We start from the raw sequence: 22,876 nt of genomic DNA, 5'->3' as shown, positions 1-22,876 counted from the left end.
TCCTCCCACATTCCAAAAACATGCTAGGTTAATTGGCCACTCCAAATTGTCCATAGGTATGAATGTGAGTGTGAATGGTTGTTTGTCTATATGTGCCCTGTGATTGGCTGGCGACCGGTCAGGGGTGTACCCCGCCTTTCGCCCGAAGACAGCTGGGATAGGCTCCAGCACCCCCGCGACCCTCGTGAGGAAAAAGCGGTAGAAAATGAATGAATGAATATTACATTACACAATATAATATATTATATACATAATATATAATGTCATAATACCGTATTTGATGTCATCTATTTATTCTCCACATTATTATGGGCTTGCCCAGTAATGCAAGCCCCATAGACATCCATCCATCCATCCATAGTATCGCCAAAAGGTGTACACGCCAAGGCAGTGTTTCTACACGTCGTAATTTGTATGTTTTAGCAGTAGCATTAAATACTTGTGTACTTATACAGTATATTATAGTATGTCCCAACAATCAAACAACAATATTAACCTTAAACATGTCACTTTTGGGGGCTGCACAGAGGTCAAGTGGTTAGCGCGCAGACCTCACAGCTAAGAGATCCGAGTTCACTTGGCCATCTCTGTGTGGAGTTTGCATGTTCTCCCCGTGCATGCATGGGTTTTCTCCAGGTACTCCGGTTTCCTCCCACATTCCAAAAACATGCTAGGTTAATTGACCACTCCAAATTGTCCATAGGTATGAATGTGAGTGTGAATGGTTGTTTGTCTATATGTGCCCTGTGATTGGCTGGCCACCCGCCTCTCACCCGAAGACAGCTGGGATAGGCTCCAGCACCCCCGCGACCCTCGTGAGGATAAGTGGTAGAAAATGAATGTCACTTTTGTGCCACAATGCATGCTGGGAAGCCAGACACACCCCTCAACGATGCAACAATATCCTGTCCTCTATGTATATATATTCTGTGGAATACTACTACATTTCTGCGGAATATTTGTGAAGCTCACCCGCAGTACATGAGCACATTGCTGGATCCGGGCTCGTCTTCGTGAGGTACGAGCTGCTGGTGACACAGCTGTTCGCAGCCCCCGTTGAAGCCGTCCGTGCAGTCGATGCCCCTGGAGTAGTCATAGCAACCGGAGCCATCCTTCACCGGCCTCAGCCCACTAGGACACTGCACGCGAGGACGCAGACGGGGGAGAGGAGGATGGGGGAAGATAAGAGACAGAAGAAGCGGAGGAAGACACAGAGGTCAGCACATGCATTTTAATCAGGCGTCACCGAGGAGCCGAAGGTAGCCTGATGGATCAGAGGGGGGAGTGGAGCAGCGGGTGTCAGCAGAGGGAGAATCAAAGAGGCAAAAGTGTAAATTCCCAAAAATATGACAGCACCTCAGCTCACTTATTACCCGACGCTTGCCAGATGCAGGCAGCTGTATATTTCGGGCTAGCAATCATCCTTCTTATGGGAGGCTGAGTATGCGCCATATTGACCTGGATGTAAGTCTTCTTTCACGTCGAGGACCCAGACAATATTAACAACCACCTTTAGAAGGTAGTCAACTTCAAAAATATTTCATGAATAAATAAGGAACCCTACTTCCTGGATCTACTCATTGAGAAGGCCAGTGGATTCCCTCAAGGACCGGAACCTGCTCATCGCCCTCATCGATCTCCAGGCCAGGACACCGTTCACCAAGCCACACCATGGAACATCCTCCATACCCTCGTTCTTCCACCAAAGCTATGACTATTGTGATTATTTGATGACGACAGCGAGTGTTCGATTCCCTGGAGTCAAAATTGGTGTCTACAACCTGACCGACCTAGACGACGCCACCCTGACTGCTGCTCATAGGCTCAGTGAGGAGGCGAAGAAGCTGGGACTGAAGGTCATCTGGTCCGAAACCAAACAAAATAATGTTGTCTCATTGTTTGTTTACCCGAGGTCAACAGATTGTGAGGACTGGCTGCTGGTATCATGAAGTCCTTGGAGAACACTATAGAGATGGTCTACAACACTAGTGTCCTCCAGGACCAGGCCACTCTGCAGGACCATGGCTTCGTATATGGGCATGCCATGGGACCAATCACAGCAGGGCGGGCCATTAGGGAAATAAATTAAAAAAGACCATTTTGGAAATCCAGATGGAATAGGTGCAGATTCTGGAAGATCTAGAAAGCGTTCCGTGCGGGTCATTGTGTGTAGCTGCTCTATAGGAGTCCATAACTCGATACAAAGGGCTGAACGTGAACATTATAGATACCCTTCCAGGTAACGTAATGAAAGGTAATACCTCAATGTTTTGTGTCATGACTACCACCTAGTGACCAGAATACTACATATTGTATTTCAATATGTCTTGATGAATAATAAACCATAGTTGACCAAGAAACAGCCATTATTTATAAATTTCTGAAACCTGCTCTAAGAACCCAGCCATGTTCTCCTATGGAAACGTGAGTTAGAATGGGATAAATGGGGGCGGGGGGATTAATACCATCTTATATGGGGGTGTTGTGTCCTTCCACCTCAATCGGGTATTTTCTAAGCCGGGAATTCATTACATTCCTTCAAATGTAGATATATACGGCAAATATATACTGCTATGCAAGCAATACGTTGTGTGATAAAAAAGTATGTTCCATTTCCATCGTCTAAACCTAAGAAGAAAAATGATAAAAATGCTTGCAGGAATGTGAGGGCCGTGCTTACTTTGATGAGATATTGTATGCATAGTTGCCAGTGGAATTTTCTGAATGCAGAAGTCAGGATGTCAGCAGGATTTCTACATCTTTTTGTGGACAAAAAAGGGATAAGAAAGTCAGATCCATTTGCTGCATCTCACTAAATGTAACACCGACGTCCAAGCACCCAGAATGGCGCCATTCATCACGCCATGCTGCGTCATTTGGCGATTGTCATGCAGGCTGGATGTGATCGAATAAAAGCATTTCAAGTTAGTCATTAGCAGAGCTGTCTCTCTGCAGAGCAGGAGAGGATGTATCTCTTTACATTGATGAAGTCTGTTCTCTTGCAGGAACTCGATGGCGGAACACATCTTCAAGAGTGTGAATACTCCGTTACTGACTGAGATGCAGTGGAGCCTCCAACAAGTGGGGCAATTTGGAGTTCAAGAGTAGTAATCTGGAAAAAAAAAAAAAAGCCTCAAACGTTCAACAAATTCTGCGGGGCTTCAGCTCACTGGGCATCAAAAGTGTTACCTCTAATGATCGCCGCCGAACAGGAAATAGACCTTACTCTGACTTACTGGGAAGTCTGGCTTCTGAGCACAAAGTGAGTAATACAATACATTTATCATCAATTACATACATGGAATTAATTTGCCACAGCAGGTGCTAACATGTAGCCAAAAGCATAAGGGCATATGAACGCAGAAGCTGCTTATTTAGTTGAATGAAACGGGGGTCTGTACTCTGTACAGTGTATACTCACCGTTTGACTGGGAACGGTGAAGTATTACTCAAAACATGACATAAGTTAAGGTTTCAGGTACAGACTCAGGAAATAGTGTGTCTAATGCATACAAGGACAAAACAGGCAAAATTGCCATGCTACAAAAAAAAAAAAAAAAAAAATAATAATAATATTACTCTGTGTGGAGTTTGCATGTTCTCCCGTGCATGCGTGGGTTTTCTCCGGGTACTCCGGTTTCCTCCCACATTCCAAAAACATGCTAAGTTAATTGGCCACTCCAAATTGTCCAGAGGTATGAATGTGAGTGTGAATGGTTGTTTGTCTATATGTGCCCTGTGATTGGCTGGCCACCAGTCCAGGGTGTACCCCGCTTCTTGCCCGAAGACAGCTGGGATAGGCTCCAGCACCCCCTGCGACCCTCATGAGAATAAGCGGTAGAAAATGAATGAATGAAAAAAAAAATTAGATTAATAATTAATTTATATTATATATAAATTCATTAATTTATATATTAATGAATTAATATTATATGTTTATATATATAATATATATGAAAAATATATATAAATAAAGTATATATATATATGAAGAAAAAATATAAATAACTTATATATATGAGAAAATATATATACGTATATATATATTTTTTTCCCTTCAGTACACAGAAGTCCTCAGCTCGAACAAGTGTTATAAAGCAACAGTTTAAAAAAGGTAAAGCATTTACGTGCGCCCACTTTGAAGGGCAATTACAAGAAGAGATACTACACCAATAATTACCAGTGAAATGATGCTGCACTCCTGAGTACACTTGAGGGGATTAAAAACACACTAATTAGCTTTCAAAAATGGAGCAATTTAAAGCAAAGTATACTTAAAAAAACAAACAAAAAGCCACCAAGAATCCAATAAAAGTTTCATTAAGTTCCTTATTGGGGAACCTTGGAGTCGTCGGCGTACTGCTCGTATAGAGGTATAGATTAATGATAGTCCTTTACTGTCTACATCGCTGGCAATGCAAGTGTATACCAGGATGGATGTGGTACGGTGGTGGTAGTGTAATGGTCCAGGGCTGTGTATGTTACTGACAGTCGGTTGTCCCAGCTATTTGGACATCGCATGGACAACCATATCACAAGTCGTTGTCAGTGGATAGACCGAAGACACACGCCACCCATGGCTTCCTGTTAGATGAAAAAGTTTCTGATGCTGATGCTGAGGAAAGAGATCTCAAGTCATTATCAAATCTTTCTTATCTTGATCCTGGTATTAGGTGGGAACAATATTTACAGGGATGTAAACCCACCACTTTATCAGCTCCCTCAGTGACTTCCTTATCTAATTGGCCGACTTCATCTTCATGTCGGTGTCCTCGCGCTTGTCAGGGGCGAGCTATTTAGGATGAGACACGGTAATAAGAACAATCTGTGCATATATACACTCAGCTAATGGCTCCATTCTGCATCCCCGGCTCGCCATTGTGCTCCGAGGAGAGCGGTCCCGGTTTAAATAATGCTACGCTCTCTCCTGTCTCGACTGGTGACAACATAACAAACGAGGCCTGAGGGTTGCTTTGTCCCACGACTCCATCAGACTGCGGAGCGAAGCTTGATGGCTAAATGTATTTAAAAGCTGCTTTCTCTGATAGGGGAACACAAAGGCAACAAAAGGCTGCTTTGTTACAGTACATAGAAATATTACATGGGCTCAAACTGCCAGGGAACACTGGGAGCGTCAACATTTCACCTCAAGAGGGGTATGACTCCCCGGCCCCCCCATCTAATTCTCTGAGGCTCTACACAAAATGTATCCAAATAGTCTGCCTTTTAAAACCTAACCAATGGCTATAACTGTAATTCCTTAATGTATAGAACTCCAGTATAGTTAGTCACTCAGTAGCCACGTTTATATGGACCCAAATATCCCAATTCCATTCGGGTTATTTGCTCAAACGGAAAGAATACACCTCATTCCGAAAGAAAAGTGCCAATCCAAATGAATATATAATCAGATTCCCAGGGGTGGAATATTCATTTCCCCAATCCGATTGAGGTATCTTGTACCCGCTCAATCGGAAAGTTGTCAGACTATGTTCTTCTTTGTGGTGTTTTTCTTCTTCTGTTGTTTATTGGCGGTTGGCAAGCAGCTTTCGTGTGCATTAGCGCCATCTGTGGAACAGAATCTAAACCCTTCTATACGCCATTCACAAGTCCAGTTTTATTAAAAAAGAAAATACATATCTATATAAAACATGTGCAGAGCTTAATTATAAAATATTAGCAAGATTGAACTTTATCTTTTCCTGTTCCCGGGTACGTACTTTCAGTGAATGCTGAGATATGACGTAACACGCAGCTCGAGACGTTCTTCGGTTAAAAAAAATGGAGGCGAGCCATCGGCACTGGACTGCTACGGAAAGTTTGTTTTTGATTCAAACTAAATTTCAAGACTGGACGAAGGAAAAACTGGCAATACGGAGTTATTCCAACAAGTGAAAGAAAAACTCTAGGAAGTCGGTATCACGTGATGTTGGTGTTTACGCTTTACTGCGCATGCCCCATTGACTATTCTGGTTGATTATAGCGATTGGAATATTCCTTTCCATGTATACCATTGCTTTCGGAAAGGTCATTCGGAAAGATTCCATTCGATTCAAACTAAATTTCAAGACTAGACGAAGGAAAAACTGGCAATACGGAGTTATTCCAACAAGTGAAAGAAAAACTCAAGGAAGTCGGTATCACTTGATGTTGTGTCACATGTAGACACGTGATTGGAATATTCCTTTCCATGTATACCATTGCTTTCGGAAAGGTCATTCGGTAAGATTCCATTCGGAAAGAGAAAAACTCCTCATGTAAACGTGGCTACTGAAGTAACTAGAGTACTTTAGAAAAAGCTTCCTTGCTTAGGATTATGGCAGTTGAATATGACATTTAATATTTCACTGAGGTTTGGATCTCAGCCACATTGGACTCGGGAGAGACTCCCACTCCAAACGATAAGCACGCTCCGAAGAATGGCCCGTTATAATGCACTTCTCATATGAAACGTTTTCCCTCAATTGGTTACCATCAGTCAGTGTAGATCTTATGCCGCATGGTCCAGTTGGATGGAGACAACAGCGGCATCAACAAAACATAGCTGGCGATTCTTGCAACTGCTTCCAACACAAGAGTTCCATTCACATACAATTTATGAGGGGATCGCAATTGATATACTTCATGATTTAAGCATACCGTCCTATGTAGCACAAACATGGCTTAAGATAGAATTCATGACGCCTGTCGGAGACATCACTCAGACATCCATTCCTCCTTGTCGGCTGCAGCCGTCCAATTTGCAGAAGGCTGAAGGTGCGGATTGCAAAAGGGATGAAATAATAATTCATAGAATGTTTTTTTTTTTAAACCTTTGAATTCCAAACGGTAGCAAGGGCAATGCAGCAGCAGCAGCAGCAGCAGCACACTCGTAAACATACTGATGCTGTAGGGCCACACAGGGGATTGTGGGTAAAAGGTGATGACAACACTTCTCATGGGGAGGATTTGCTAGTTATCCTCCCTGCTGAGCCTTTATGCAAACCAGAAGCAGTCGAGCATTCTTTTCCGGGCTTCACGCTGTTATCCGTCGCAGTCTTTCTGTGCAAAAGCGCTGTAATATGAGATCGGAGACAGACAAATTCCCTAAAACCCGTCGGGTCAAATTGATGGATTTAGAATCCGCAGCTACAAAACTGTGGCAGACCTCTCCCTATGGAGACAGACTGATGGGAGACAGACCATAATATTACACCATCTGAACACCTCCTTTCAGAGGACACATGGTATAGCAGTGGTGGTACTGCAGGTGGGCCATGAGAGGTCATTAAATATGATTCATTTTTGCAAATATTATTTTAAAAATTACTTTTATTGTAAAATATTTATTGCACAATTTAAAAAGAAAATATTTATAGGCCTAAGTAATAACCTATTGAGTGTTATTGACCTGTCACAATATTTTAGGAACCTTATACAGTTTATGATTGGAACGTAGCTCTCTGGTCATCATGCCAGTCATGAATGCAGTTATGAAATATATGATCATTAATTCTGTCTTGTGTGGAAACCACAGATTAAAATTTTGGGCTTCCTTTCTCCCCCGCTTTCATTTCAATCCTGAATTTTATTATTATTATATTATAATAATTATTATAATATAATCATAATCAATTTGTAATATTATACTATTAGTTATTAGTTTTTTATAATATAATAATAATACATTATTAATATATTGTAATAATTATTATAATATAATAATAAATTATTATGATTATGCAATTATTATTGTTGTTGCTAATGTCACTAATAATAATAATAATTTATTATTATTATTTTATTACAATATAATAATAATATAATTATTATTATTATTGTTATTATTGTTATTATTATATATTCACGAAAAATATATTATTATAATATATAATATATTATAATATAATAATTTATTATTTATTATTATTGTCATTATCAACGGCAATAATAATGTATTATTATTATTGTTATTATTGTTATTATTATTATTATTATTATTATTATTATTATTATTATTATTATTATTATTGTTATTATTATTATTATTATTATTATTATTATTATTATTATTATTATTATTATTATTATTACATATTATTAAGTGCTCCGAGAACGCAGCATTTTGTCTACGTACTGTTTATAGGACAAAGGTGGGCCGCTGACATTTTTTAGATTTTCAAGTGAGCCTTGAGTTGGTAAAGTTTGGGAACCCCTGGTATACAGTATCCCACAACCAACTTTAGTGTAGTCAGTGTACAGCTTGCATAACAGGGGAGATTTAATATCCACTGGAAATTACAACTGTACACTAAACAGTAAATATGTACTCCTGTACACTTAACGCAGGTTTACTTTTGACCACTAAAATGGCGGCAAACAGCATTTTCACTGCAAAACTGAGATGAGCAGCCAAATAATAATGAAATAAAACCACTTGCTGGATCCTCTGAAATGTGCTGAAAACTTCTGTGCTAGTCTCTGACTAGAATTAAATTCCCCTCAAATGGATTCCAAAATGTCTCGAGAGCTGCAGACAGCCTTGAAGGCCTGTGATAATGGATTTTACACCATCCGTGTGGCATATCACAGTTGTGTTAGCACCTCCTCTGACAGGGGGGCTCAAATAACACCCACCTAAATTAGGCTGGAAATGAGGAAAAAAAAGACCATAGTTGTCAGTTTCTTTTTTTGAGATATATACTGTATCTGTATAATATATATATATGACGCTGTTTGGCAGTATTTTAACTTTCCAAAAGCTTTGTACTTGAGACTCGAACCTGACAGCTGTAAGGTTGTTCTTCCTCTCCTAATAAGGGCAGATGCTTGCCAGCCGGTTCACCTCGAAGCTTCTAAGGTAGTCGATAGTGCCTCCTCCATCAACATTTGCAGGAACTTCTATTCCCGGCAGTCTAATTTAAAGCATCCTTTCACTCGGGCCCTGATGGTAACGGTACTTATAAATAGTCTTTGGTAGCCAATGAGTTAATAGCAATCTTGTTCTCTTTCTTGAACCCAAATCTGATCCGAGAACTGTCAGGCGTTGAGGTAAACAGGATCACATCTGCAGACCAACCAATAAAAAAAGATACTAGCTTACCACGCAGCCAGATGAGTCCAACTGGCGGTCCGACACACACTTGAAATTTTTCTTGCAGTTGCCGTTGTCTTTGGAGCAGTCACGGACGGGCCCGAAAGATGCCAGAAGGTCCTCGACTGTCTCGAAGTACGTGGACATCATGGCTTCGTCTCTGGGTTTAAATAGATAAAAGCAAAAGAAAACAAATGAAGATGCCTTTGCATACGTTCTGAAAAGTAGAAATGACAAATGGAAAGGAATGCCTTAGCAGATAAACATAATCCTCGCTGCCTGGAAAGCACTTTCTCATAACCTTGCAACTTCTCGTGCAATTAAGATGGAAGTCGTGCGTTCTTGTTTTATGAAAGAGAATGAGAGAAAAAGCACCAAGTCGGAAAGAAATGTACAGAAGCCTCTTGAGATGTATTCTTTCTGTCAGACTGTGGAATACATTTCTATTCAAATGACAAGGTAGGTTTCCCCTAAAGCGGGTTGTTGATTTCATAGCAGGAAGCTCATTAAACGGAACTACAACCTACATCGTGCTTGAACAAAAGCCTGGGAGTACGGAATTCATGATAATGCTAATGATTTGATGTATTTCAAACATGTTTACCAAATGATATTGAAGTACTTCAGAACTAAAATCAAGGACATCAGATCCTGCCTGTTACCCCAGAAAGTTTTTTCTGTTACCACACCTGGACTGTTGTCCTTGCCTGAGGAGAGACTGGAGAGTTTTGCCCTGGTTGATGCAAGGACACTTGGTCGAGTTTTCTCCCAAGTAAGCCCAACAACCTGCCTTTTAGATCCAATTCCCACATCACTTTTAAAATCACTTTATGGATTCTTTGAGGAGCAGTTTTTAAACATCTTGAATTGCTCTCTTCAGACGGGTGTCTTCCCCACCGCCTTCAAAACGGCGGTGGTGAAGCCCCTTCTGAAGAAGAGCAATTTAGATCCCAACAATCTTAATAATTACCGACCCGTATCCAACTTGCCGTTTTTAAGTAAAATTTTAGAAAAACTGGTTTTTTACCAACTTAATGACTTTTTAAACAGAAATAGCATTTTAGAGAAACATCAGTCTGGCTTTAGGAGGAACCACAGTACCGAGACAGCACTTGTAAAGATTTTAAACGACATCAGGTGGAATTTGGATAACAAGAACCTCACAGTCTTGGTTCTACTGGATCTAAGCTCTGCTTTTGATACAGTGGACCATCACATTTTATTAAATAGACTTAGATACCTGGTCGGCCTCTCTGGTACTGTTCTTAACTGGTTTTGTTCTTATCTCACAGGCCGATGTTTTTATGTAAGTATGGATACATGTTCCTCAGGAACCCATGAAATTGAATGTGGGGTTCCTCAAGGCTCAATCTTAGGTCCACTCCTTTTTAATCTGTACATGCTTCCCCTTGGGGACGTGATCAGGAGGCACGGCATCAGCTTCCATAGTTATGCTGATGATACACAGCTATACATCGCCGTGTCTCCTGATGACTCAGGGCCACTTGATGCCCTTTTTAACTGCATTGTAGACATTAAGTCATGGATGGCAGAGAATTTCCTGCAGCTCAACCAGGACAAAACTGAGGTTTTAGTCATAGGTCCTGAAGGCCAGAGAGAGAAACTTTTACCAAAATTACAGGATATTAAACTAGCCGACTCTGTCAAAAATTTGGGCGTGATTTTTGACTCTGAGCTAAATTTTATCCCACATATTAAAAATATAACAAAAATAGGTTTTTATCACCTTAAGAACATAGCCAGAGTCCGCCCGTTTCTCTCTCAGGCCAGCACGGAGGTGCTAATGCATGCTTTTATATCCTGTCGTTTAGATTACTGTAATGCCCTGCTCTCTGGTCTTCCCAAAAAAAGTATTTTAAATCTCCAATTATTACAGAACTCAGCCGCACGTGTGCTGACGAGGACCAGAGGGCGGGAGCACATTACACCGGTTTTAAAGTCGCTGCATTGGCTCCCCGTCCGCTTCAGGATCGATTTTAAGATTCTCTTACTGGTTTTTAAATGTCTTAACGGCTTTGCCCCTTCTTATTTATCTGATCTGCTTTTACCATATCAACCCCCGCGGTCCCTGCGGTCCTCCGGCACTGGCCTTTTAGCGAAACCAAAACCCAGAACAAAAACCCACGGTGAGGCAGCATTTAGCCACTATGGCCCCCACCTGTGGAACAGCCTGCCGGAGAGCCTCAGGACTGTGGAGACTGTTGATATTTTTAAAAGAAGATTAAAGACGCACCTTTTTAATCAGGCTTTTAACTAATATTGTTAAGCTTTTATTATGTTTTCATCCTTTTAGTCCTATTTTATGTTCTTATTCTTCACCTTTTAACTTCAGTGTTTTGTTTTTATCTTGTTAGTCCTATTTTATGCTCTTAATCTTCAGTTTTTAACTCCAGTGTTATGTTTTATCTTTTAGTCCTATTTTATGGTCTTAGTTTTTAGCTCCAGCTCCAGTGTTTCCTCAGGGGGGTCCTCCACACTGGGGGCTGTTTGGGTATGCTGAGGGGGTGCCATCCTTGGGTCCCTTCGACACGGCCGGCTGGGGGGTTCCTCCCTTTAATGTGGGGGTCCGCCCGTCTAACGGAGTCGGAGGGCCCGGGTGCTGGTCCTCCGATGGCACGGCCTGCAGCTTCTCCCAGTGTGGACGGCCCCAAAGGTGGCGTTTCCTTGTTCCTCAGTACCATGCCATGTCTCCCTAATGTGGGTGATTGTGTGCTTGCGTGTGTGTGTGTGTGGGTGGATGGGTGTGTGTGTGTGTGTGGGTCTAGTATGGAGGGTGGGAAGGAGGGGCTTTCTTTTTTCTTCATTGTTTTCCTTTTTAATTGTGATAATTGTTTTAATTCTGGAAAGCACTTTGTGTCGCATCTCCTTGCAGGAAAAGTGCTCTACAAATAAAGTTGATTTGATTTGATTTATATCACGTAGTATTTACATGTACATTTACACAGTCCAACACATCTGAAGCACTATTTCATCCTACCTCTCCGTCTCGTAGGCGTTACCGATGTGATTTTTAATGTGCAGCCATTCCATTCAAATTAAGTGGAATTGAACACTTTCAAAACTAATTAAAAAGCATGGTTGTCGACTGTAACAATGTGTGCTATTTGCCTCAAGTCTACTTGCTAGCGACACGATTCCATTCACTAAACCTGCTACTAGCAGGCGTCATTTCTAGTTACCATCCTACGCTCCGAGCCAAAGTGGCCCCCCCAGGTGGGATTTAATGGAACAGCCCAACTTACTGGCTGTGATTAACAGACGCTTACACAAGAAACACTGTTGTCTTTTCATATACTTAAAAAATAAATCAAAAATAAATACTGAATTAATACTAAATCTTATATTAATCTTCGCAAACATCATTTGTACTGCGGTCAGGCCTGGAAAGAATTAACCGCAATAAACGAGGGACGTATCGATTAATAAAACCCATCTCACAAATTAAACGTGCTTGACTGATTCAATGACTCGTAGGGAAATGTATGGTCCACAAGTCCTTTTTCAATGGCCGCCTAGGAGTCCCTAGGAGTCCCTGAGAGTTCCTAGGATTCCCTAGGAGGGCCTAAAAGTCCCTAGGAGTCCCTAGGGGGGCCCAGGAGTCCCTAGGAGGGCCTAGGAGTCCCTAAGAGTCCCTAGGAGTTTCTGAGAGTCCCTAGGAGGGCCTAGGAGGGGCTAGGCGTTCCTAGGAGGGCCTAGGAGTCCCTGAGAATCCCTAGGAGGGCCTAGGAGTCCCTCGGAGTCCCTAGGAGTTCCCAAGAGTCCCTAGGAGGGCCTAGGAGTCCCTGAGAATCCCTAGGAGGGCCTAGGAGTCCCTCGGAGTCCCTAGGAGTTCCCAAGAGTCCCTAGGAGGGCCTAGGAGTCCCTGAGAGTCCCTCGGAGGGCCTAGGAGTCCCTTGGAGGGCCTAGGAGTCCCTAGGAGTTTCTAGGAGGGCCAAGGAGTCCCTAGGAGTCCCTGAGAGTCTCCTAGGAGGGCCTAGGAGTCCCTAGGAGTTCCTAGGAGTCCATAGGAGGGCCTAGGAGTCCCTAGGAGTCCCTAGGGGTTCCTATGAGTCCCTAGGAGGGCCTATGAGTCCCTAGGAGTTCTTGCCATGAGCCAAAATGCTAACCCCCGGTCCCACAATGGGGTGAAAAAAAAACAGGAGAAGAATCATCGATCACGTCCAAAGAGTGTTTTTGTCAGCCAGACTGCTCCGCTTTGCTTCACCGCAGTATGCCCGGTCATGCTCCAAAACACAAGTTAAGTTGAATTCACATATATTGAGTGTCTCTCCAGGCAGGGGCGGACTGGCCTTTGGTAGCACTGGGAGTTTTCTTTGTCTGCCAATCAATAACGGAACGGCTGACGGAATATTAATTGCTCAGCCTTGTCTTGGTAACTACAGTAACTATCTCCCGGGACGGGCTGCCAACATGCCGCTGCAGACGCAACACAATGGGCACTCGTGTTCTGTGTGTCGGGTCCATGATCCACAGGGCGGTCGGGGTGGCATCCTGTGCAAGGGGGCCATACGCGCAAACGATGCACATTGCTGCAGGCAGCGTCAAGGGTTCGATTGGGCTTGCAATTGGGTAGAGGTTAGTCCGGTCTGAAACACTAATTCCAGGGCCAAATAGTTTCTAGGATTTTCAAGCAAAGTTAAGTTCTGATAAGTATGTCTTTCTGTTGGCAAGATACCGTATTTTCCGGACTATAAATCACACTTTTTTTCATAGGTTGGCTGTTCCTGCGACTTATACTCCAGAGCGACTTATAAATGAAAAAAATTGTTTATGTTACATAAACACTGGACACCTTTTCTGTTCATGTTTATTTTTTGTGTAGCTGAATAAGCATTGTGTTAGCATATCTTACACCTATTCAGCCTGTTCTCTATTCTTTTATTGTTAGAACTTGCCTTCCAAGAGGACGTAATGTCTGTTTTGGTCAAGTAGTTATGTAAATAGTTTTAATTTATGGAAATAAATTACCCACAAAAAATGCGACTTATACTCCAGTGCGACTTATATATATTTTTTTTAATTCATCTGGACTATCTCCAAAATGTAATGAGATTAAAAACAGTATTTCGAAAGTTCGAAATTACAAAAATATTCAATTTTTATAGAAAAAATTCTATTTTGCGGAAATTCACTTATCACGGTCAGGGGCGGCACCAAATAATCATGATAAATGTATTAGTTTTGTATAACTTATCAAAAAAATCATCAAAAAAAATCTGGACTATCTCCAAAATGTAATGAGATTAAAAACAGTATTTAGAAGGTTCGAAATTACAAAAATATTCAATTTTTTAAGAAAAAATTCCATTTTGCGGAAATTCACTTATCACAGTCAGGGGTGGCACCAAATAATAATGACAAATGTATTATTTTTGTATAACTTATCAAAAAAAATCATCAAAAAAAATCTGGACTATCTCCGAAATGTAATGAGATTAAAAACAGTATTTAGAAGGTTCAAAATTTTCAATATTCAATTTTTTAAGAAAAAAATCTATTTTGCGGAAATTCACGGTCAGGAGTGTCACCAATTAATCATGATAAATTTATTCTTTTTTTATAACTTATAAAAAAAATCATAAAAATAAAAAAACCCATCATCTGGACTATCTCCAAAATGTAATGATATCTTCCTTATTGCATTATCCACTCATCCAGAAAGTTTGTGAAATTCTCCTGGCCGTGTCTGATGAACAGGCAGCAACATCCTTGGCGAGTACGCCTCCAGTAAAGCAAAGCTCTTAGACCTGCTTTGCTCGTCTTTTTACAGCTCCTGCCAAGCTCCTTGGAGACGGACTTGATGTACAGTACAGTATACACTCCATACACGTTGCCATTTGAAGAAAGCCTTGCAGTGTACATGACCCACACACTAATGACACCCTGGGGCCACATATTGTACACCTCACCTTTCAGCCAAAGCAGTGGAGGAGTTAAAGCTACGTACCTGGACGTACGCACAGCATGTAGGCCCGAAACAGAATAACTACGGTACTCAAAAGTGAATAGGACGGGGGCAAAGAAAAGAATCTACGTCAGTGGTTATCATGGCAACCAAGAGAACATATTAGATGTACTTTTCAGTACCTCAAAAAAAAAGACCAAGGGGATCCTTGAACCACTTTAAGTCCAGTGGAAGACACTCCGGCAACTCCGGCGACAGATGCAGGTTTGCATCCCTCTCCCAAGGTTTGTTTGGCCACAGTTGTTGAAAGCAGCCCTTGGAAAAGTGTCCATTTTTCTAACTCTATTAGGTTTCTCTCACTGCCGTTATGCAACTGTGCAAAAACAGGAAGTCCATAGTGCAAGGTTGCATATTGAGACAAGCTCTCTCATCATGTCCTTAATTGTCTACCGTATGCACTTTTTATTCATCTCTGTTTATTTTTAAACAATGACCTAAAAAAAAAAAAACATCTTGCTCGTTTCTATGTTGGATCTTATATCCGCCGGCAAAAAAAAACAAATATCATGCATTCTTCGGCGATTTGACCTCGTCCTTTGTGTTTGATGGCACGGCATTTGCAATTAGAAAGGCAATATGGGACATCCTTCCTTTCTGCCAGGATCTCCGAGCATTGACAAATGACTCCTTAATATAGAGGAAAAACAAAGCAAGGAGAAGGTGAGGCAGGCCAAAAAAAAAAAAAAAAAACTAAGAGAAAAAACATTGGCTTGCCTCAGCTGTGAAGTGCATACCAACTGGCTTTCTGCATAGAGAGACACAAATTGGGGAAGGGAAGCGAGACTTTTACTGGGGAGTCCAAATGGGAGAAGAAATGCTGTAAAATATGTACTTCCAGCCAGGATTTGGGGACATTCCAGTGTAAAACAATGTGTCTCATTAACCAGGACATATTCAAATACGTCTTGGCATGTGGCTGCTGGCCCCGTTCAAGCCTCAGTCCCGATGTTGCGTTTAACAATTCAGTCTAAACATTTACGAGGTCAGACGGTGGAACATTTACATTTTTGGCCATGGATGGGAGCTCGGAGATCATGAGTAACGTCTAAATATGTGTCGGAAACATGCACAGTTTAGAACGGCTAATGGCTAACACCGTTGTTTTTCATACGGAATCCTGAAACAGAGTGCAGAGCCTTAAGAGATAAACATCCAGGAGATAGATAGCATCAATCGTATTTATGCCAATTGATTGGACGAGAAATTACAATTTAAAAGGGATAAGTCTGGCTGCACAGCGGACGAGTGGTTAGTGCGCAGACCTCACAGCTAGGAGACCAGGGTTCAATTCCACCTTCGGCCATCTCTGTGTGGAGTTCCAGTTTCTGGTACTCCGGTTTCCTCCCACATTCCAAAAACATGCTAAGTTAATTGGCGATTTCAAATTGTCCATAGGTATGAATGTGAGTGTGAATGCTTGTTTGTCTATATGTGCCCTGTGATTGGCTGGCGACCTCACCCGAAGACAGCTGGGATAGGCTCCAGCAACCCCCGCACCTTCGTGAGGAAAAGCGGTAGAAAATGAATGAATGAATGAAAGGGATAAGTCAGGAGAGGGAAAGTTTGTATATTCATCCTTCGCTTATCACGGTTAACTGACAGCAGACCCAACCGTGATAAGTGAATTTTGCGAAGTCGGACTCTAAAGACTTTCTAGATTAAGACCGTTTTTACCATCAGAGCCCCGTGGACATGAAATTACCCCCTTTACACTCATTGGCACTCCTATTATTACTTCTTTACACCACACAGCGCAACTTTACGAGATCAGTAAATGAACACAAGAGACCGCTGCCGCTTTAAGCATAGCATCCCACTGAGCTAACAAGTTAGCCTCCAATTTGTATTTGAATTCTAAACTTTAAAAACAATTTCAAATGGACTGAGAAAGAAAGAGAAAGAAACAAAAAACGCACCACTTCCACATGGAACGGGAGGCGAACACGTCATGCTATCATGCTAAACATGCTATGGTTGACTCCAGGCAGTGTTAAGGTAATGTCTTATCAATGTAATAATGTTAATATCAATGTACTGACCTCTAGTTTCCACAATACTACACAGGACTTGTTTTTCTATATTTTTTAACCAGCAGGCCATAATCAACCACAACACAGCCATCATTTATTATGAAATATTATTTTTTCTTTTTAACTGAGGGACCAATGTTGGAAACAAGAAGCAGCAAGGGACGAATGTATGCTTCTAATTTCTAAGTAAACCCACCGATGGATATCAGTGACTTATATTCCTGCTGAGGAGTCATCGTAGTACATCCCGGACCTTTGCTCCCAAAATAGACAAAGACTTATTCCAGGTAGAATTTCCAAATTGTGTGCAAAGTGAGATCAATTCTTTTGGAACTCGGCCGACCCCCGAAGCATATTCATTGCATCCAAACAGTGACTAATGTACTTGCTATAAATCTCCCTGGCGTGTGCACATGATGAACGAGCGAGGGACACTGCCCAAAGTTAGAGCAGTGCGGCGGCATGATTACAGAGTGCGTTATTGGTGCGCCCCTGCACTTGATTAATGCTCCTCGCAAATATGCTGACTCCTGTTGAATATTGTTACAAAAAAAATATATATATTATCACGAAGGGGTAAGCATAGTAGGTGGAAAACAGCAGTGATAAAATAAAGATATGCACATCTTTTGAGATCCCGCAAGGTGGATTTATGAATTTGTTTGTGGTGTCACTCGCTCTGAGTAACGGCACATTTTGACGTTTCGCTTGATCACGCCGAGGGAAGTCATTCATCACATGGGGTGGCACGGCTTTGGCTTTGCTGGGACTTAAGATGACATTTTTTTCTACTAATGAAAAACATTACAGCTGTCAGTCATGTTGGAGTTAGCTCAAGGTGAACATTCAAAACTCTAAAACGTGTAAAATATCCGACTTTAAAAATCCTGGTTTAAAGACAATGTCAGCTACAATTGGACACAAAACATATTCATATTGTGGCCAAATTCTTATTCTTGTTCTGTTGTGTCATTGTTCATTTGTTGAAACAAATAAATGTTGTTAAATAAAATATATTATTTATGCTGAAATATTATATGTACACACACACACACACACACACACATACATATATACATACATACATGTACACACACAAATACACACGTATATATATATACACACATACATATATATATATATATATATACACACATATACACACACACACACACATATATACATACACACATATATACACACGTATATAGTTATACACACATACATATATACATACATACATGTACACACACAAATACACACGTATATACACATACATATATATACACACATACACACACACACATATATACATACACACATATATACACACGTATATAGTTATACACACACATATATATACACACATACATACATACATATATATATATATACACACACGCACATACATATATACACACACACACATATACACACACATACATATATATATACACACACACACACAAACACCCGTATATATATATACACACACACACATATATACACATGTATATATTGATGTAATTTGAAATGAATATGCGTAATGCTGCCCTGTGATTGGCTGCTGACCAGTCCAGTGTGGACCCCGCCTCTCACCCAAAGTCAGCTGGGATAGGCTCCAGCATACACCCACGCGAGTGAGGATAAGCGGCATATAAAATGGCTGGATGGATGGATATTTGTAATTCATATTTGTATTGTTTTGTGCCATTTCCAGTGAAAGGATTCACCAGATTAAAATGCACTTCAGCTCAACAAAAGACTATGAATCATTTGAGCTTGTTTGTATTTTGCAAGACAAGAGTGCATGCATCGTAATACTGCTTGCTTTGAGATGGTATGAAAAAAAATGACTTTTTGTTTTAAGGTGAAAGATGTTTAAGTATGATACTTGTATGGATTGTATAACAATAATATTATGGAAATATGTACATATTATATGTATATGTAGTTGATTTATGTGATGCTTTAACTCGCTTGGTTGCACCGTGAGCAAGTATGTTGTTGTTTGATGACCACTCCACCACATTATTGAACCCAATCTGGCCCACGAGTCCACACGTTTGCCCATCGCTGCTAAAAGCATCCCAATAAATACAATTGTAGTACCGTTGCCACTTTCCCAACATTATCAATACCGTAATTCCTCCATTGAATGCCTCTATTCAACTCACCACATACTTCCTTGTGGCTGTGGCTGTAGACAACCTCTTGGCGTGGGTTGTATTCATGTGTGCATTTATTTACAAGACAGCAGTAGCTGCATTGGTCAACATTCAGCGGCTTTATTACCATGTGATTCTTTCCCCCTTATTTATCTGGTCATATAATCAATGATTCCACTTCTACCTTAACATCCACTGACGTGATCCAGCTTTAAAACATCCAAATTCATTTTGTAAAAGGGCTTAAATGAAACGTTGCACTTTGAGAAGCAGCGGCTCCGGCATAATTCCCCACAACATTTATCACAGGCCTAAATGACATCAATGCTGCATTAAAACTCACCACCAGCTACCAGCCACCAGCTACCAACTCCAAACGCTCCCCATGAGGACAAAAAGGTGCTTTGGATAATGAGACGTCACTGCATTATTCATGACAATCTGACAGATGTCCCCATGTTACACAGACTCATCAAGAACAACACACCACGTTACCTGAAGTGGGCTTTTAATCAGTCATTAAAAGCCTAGTCATTTATCTTCAAACTTTTTACATATTCTTTTAAGTGATTAATCCTTCGGAGAGGTATTTTTAACACTAATCATACAGTATAGCAAGACTTACGATAAAACGCCATCTATTTATATTTATCATAAGGAGGCCATAATAGTCGTGTGTCCTTATTGCAAGGCAAGTCTAAAAAAACAAACGAAGGAAGAAACTTCCATTACTGTGACTTTTATATTCTTAAATACACGTTTTCATGAAATATGCAATCATTTCTTAAAAATATCATTTGTAATACCATAATTATCCAAATATAAGACAACCCCGAATATAAGACAACCCTTATTTTAACTGCTTGACCACTGATCGCCACTATCTTGTGTTGTCTAACTTGAAACCAACCTTCAAGACACTTTCTATTCGGTTTATCTTGGGGGAGGGGGGGTGGGGGAGAAGTTTGGCACCACCTGTTTGGTTTGCATGGATAGAATAAGTGTAGTCCACAACTATAAGACGACACAATTGTTAGGATTGCTCTTATATTTGGGTCAATATGGTACGTCTACAACTCATCCTGCTTTTTTAAGAAGCTTGTCTTTTATGTTTGGTTCCAATTAATTTGAATATTAGGAGTACAGACGAAATCATTAGAAAGGTCAGAGAAGAAATGGTCACACTAAAAGGATGGTTTGATGATAATAGATTGTCCTTGAACCTAAGTAAAACTAAAATCATGCTCTTTGGTAACAGCAAAAAGGACACGCCCCAGCAATAGACGGTGTAGACATTGAAAGGGTGAAGGAAAATACATTTCTGGGGATCACAATACATGAAAATATGAGCTGGAAACCTCATATTACAAATATACAACATAAGGTGGCCAGAAATATTTCAATATTGAACAAAGCAAACTTTGTTCTCAATCAGAAATCACTCCACACTCTTTATTGCTCTCTGCAAAAAAGGTCAGTAAGGATAATTCATAATGCCGCCTACAGAGAACATACTAACTCCTTATTTCTAAAATCACAAATACTTCAACTTGCTGATATAGTTCATCTTCAAACAGCTAAAATAATGCATAAGGCTAAAAAAAACCAATTAGCTAAAAATGTCATCCAATACTTCTCTACAAGAGAGGAGAAATATGATCTCAGGGAAGAACTACATTTGAAACACTTATATGCTAGGACTACGTTAAAAAGCCATAGCATTTCAGTATGTGGAATCAAACTATGGAATGGATTGAGTAAGACCCTCAAACAATGCACAACGATGAGCCAATTCAAGAAACAATACAAGCAGTTGATGTTTGCTAAATACAAGGATGAAGAGTCTTGAACCAGTCATGATGTGCTATACATATCACTATATTGACACTATATCATTAGGATTTAGTAAGCTTTGCTTCTTATATACCCAAACTCACCAGGTGGTCAGACTTTTACAGGTAAATATCAGCACTTTTCCGAGAGAAGGATAGGGTGCATGTACCTCATATAGACATAAATGCTAAAACATAGATGTTGATGTTGTTAATAACAAAATTAATATATAGGACTATTTAAAAACACTTTCTTCACTTTCTTCAACCAAATTGAATTATATATATGTATATTTTTGGAAGCAAGAAAACCCCAAAAAGGTAATGGTGCAATCACTACCTTCATCCCAATGTAAGATCCTTGTAATTCGTGTCCGTGCTTATGAGGATTATGTAACAAAAACAATCCACAGCAGAAACAGACTATTCTCCGACTGACCTGACCTCCCCCGGATCTTCAATCACCAGCACGTCAGTCTTGCAGCTGGCGATGGGGTTGATGGACAGCTCCACCGGCGGCACCACAAAGCTCTTGCTGACGGGCAGCCACAAGCCTTGACCCAGACTGTAGAGTGATCTGCGTTAGCACAATCACGAGACGTACATTTTCAAGCAAACTACTTTGGACAGACATGACCATGCAAACAACAAACAAACATCCCGAAGAATGGAAAACGGCGAGCAGTTCCACCCGCACCAGGCTGGACGCTAGCTTACTTTTTTTTTTTTTGCATTTTGAAGAGTAATACCAGATGGACACCTTTTTATTTTTAAGTATATGCTTTCATGTTCTCTTTCTATGTTATGTTGACATTTATGCTAGCAAAAACGTCATATTGTTTGCCAAACTTAAACGACTCTATGATTGCTGAATTAGCCCGAACTGACTTTCGAATATTTTTACAATTTTAGTTTTATTGTATATTAAATCACACATTTCCTACAGATTTTAGCAAAAAAATAAATAACTGGCAAGTTGTGTAATTAGTGCAAAAATACATTAATTGTAATGGGATTTTTCTAGGTGATTTGACTTATTCCAATAAAAGTTGACTATACTATAATGCTGGAATCGGACTTTGTCCTGTACTTCCAATATGATCCCATCACAAAAGGGAAGTCTACCAAGAATGGCAGTAAAAGCATTTGAAGGAGTCCAGGACAAGCCCTGAGGCTATCTCTCCACACCAGAGGACCCATGGGGTGGGGGCTGAGGAGCGGGGGGGCTCGAACTAAAACCATACAACCAAGCACGAGTTGCATTATCCCGTCCATCCATCTGTGTCTCTGCTTCACTGCAGGCATCCGTATGCTCCATCAGCCTCACAAACACATGCCAACAAAAAAAAAAAAACAACACGACTGGGACGAAGGTCAACAGAGGTCATGCTTGCACATTTGAGATACTCCAGAAGTAAAGAAATAACTTACCTGAAGATTCTCTCTGGGGCTTGCTCTCCGGTTACCAGGTCATAACCTTTCTCCAGGTTAGCATACGGCCAAGGTCTGAGCAGAAGAAGTGAGTGGCATCACCATATTGTTGCCCAATGCATTCATACAGGATCTAATGTAAAGATGTATTGCAGCCCAATCAGAAGATGCATCCCTCGCTGTGTTTGCATGGAGCTCAGATTACCGTCTGTCAGCGCCTTTCCCTAAAACGGTGAACGGGAACTGGATCCGTGGCTGGATGGGATCCAGCAGACGACAGGTGGAGGTGATTTAGTATTTTAGCTACATGGGTTTGATTGGCTGGTTTCCTCCCACATTCCAAAAACATGCTAGGT

The 22,876-nt window shown here is 40.7% G+C and overlaps 1 protein-coding gene across 4 annotated transcripts in view; it reads right to left on the bottom strand.

Moving 5' to 3' along the window:
• The window catches only part of LOC131103025 (astrotactin-2-like), a 239,522-nt gene that overhangs the window by 77,711 nt on the left and 138,935 nt on the right, over positions 1-22,876 (bottom strand). For 3 of the 4 annotated variants that reach the window (XM_058048873.1, XM_058048853.1, XM_058048883.1), the window contains 4 exons: positions 22,521-22,595; positions 21,529-21,666; positions 9,083-9,233; positions 973-1,139 (listed from right to left, as the gene is read on the bottom strand). In XM_058048873.1, coding sequence (XP_057904856.1) covers positions 973-1,139; positions 9,083-9,233; positions 21,529-21,666; positions 22,521-22,595 — 531 coding nt within the window. The remainder of the gene's footprint in view (positions 1-972; positions 1,140-9,082; positions 9,234-21,528; positions 21,667-22,520; positions 22,596-22,876) is intronic. The other variant, XM_058048863.1, reaches the window with a different exon arrangement.

The sequence above is a fragment of the Doryrhamphus excisus genome, chromosome 2 (genome assembly GCF_030265055.1).
Source record: "Doryrhamphus excisus isolate RoL2022-K1 chromosome 2, RoL_Dexc_1.0, whole genome shotgun sequence".
In the NCBI taxonomy this organism is placed as follows: domain Eukaryota; kingdom Metazoa; phylum Chordata; class Actinopteri; order Syngnathiformes; family Syngnathidae; genus Doryrhamphus; species Doryrhamphus excisus.
Note: the sequence above shows the minus strand (reverse complement) of the source record. Positions and strands in the feature narration are given on the sequence as shown.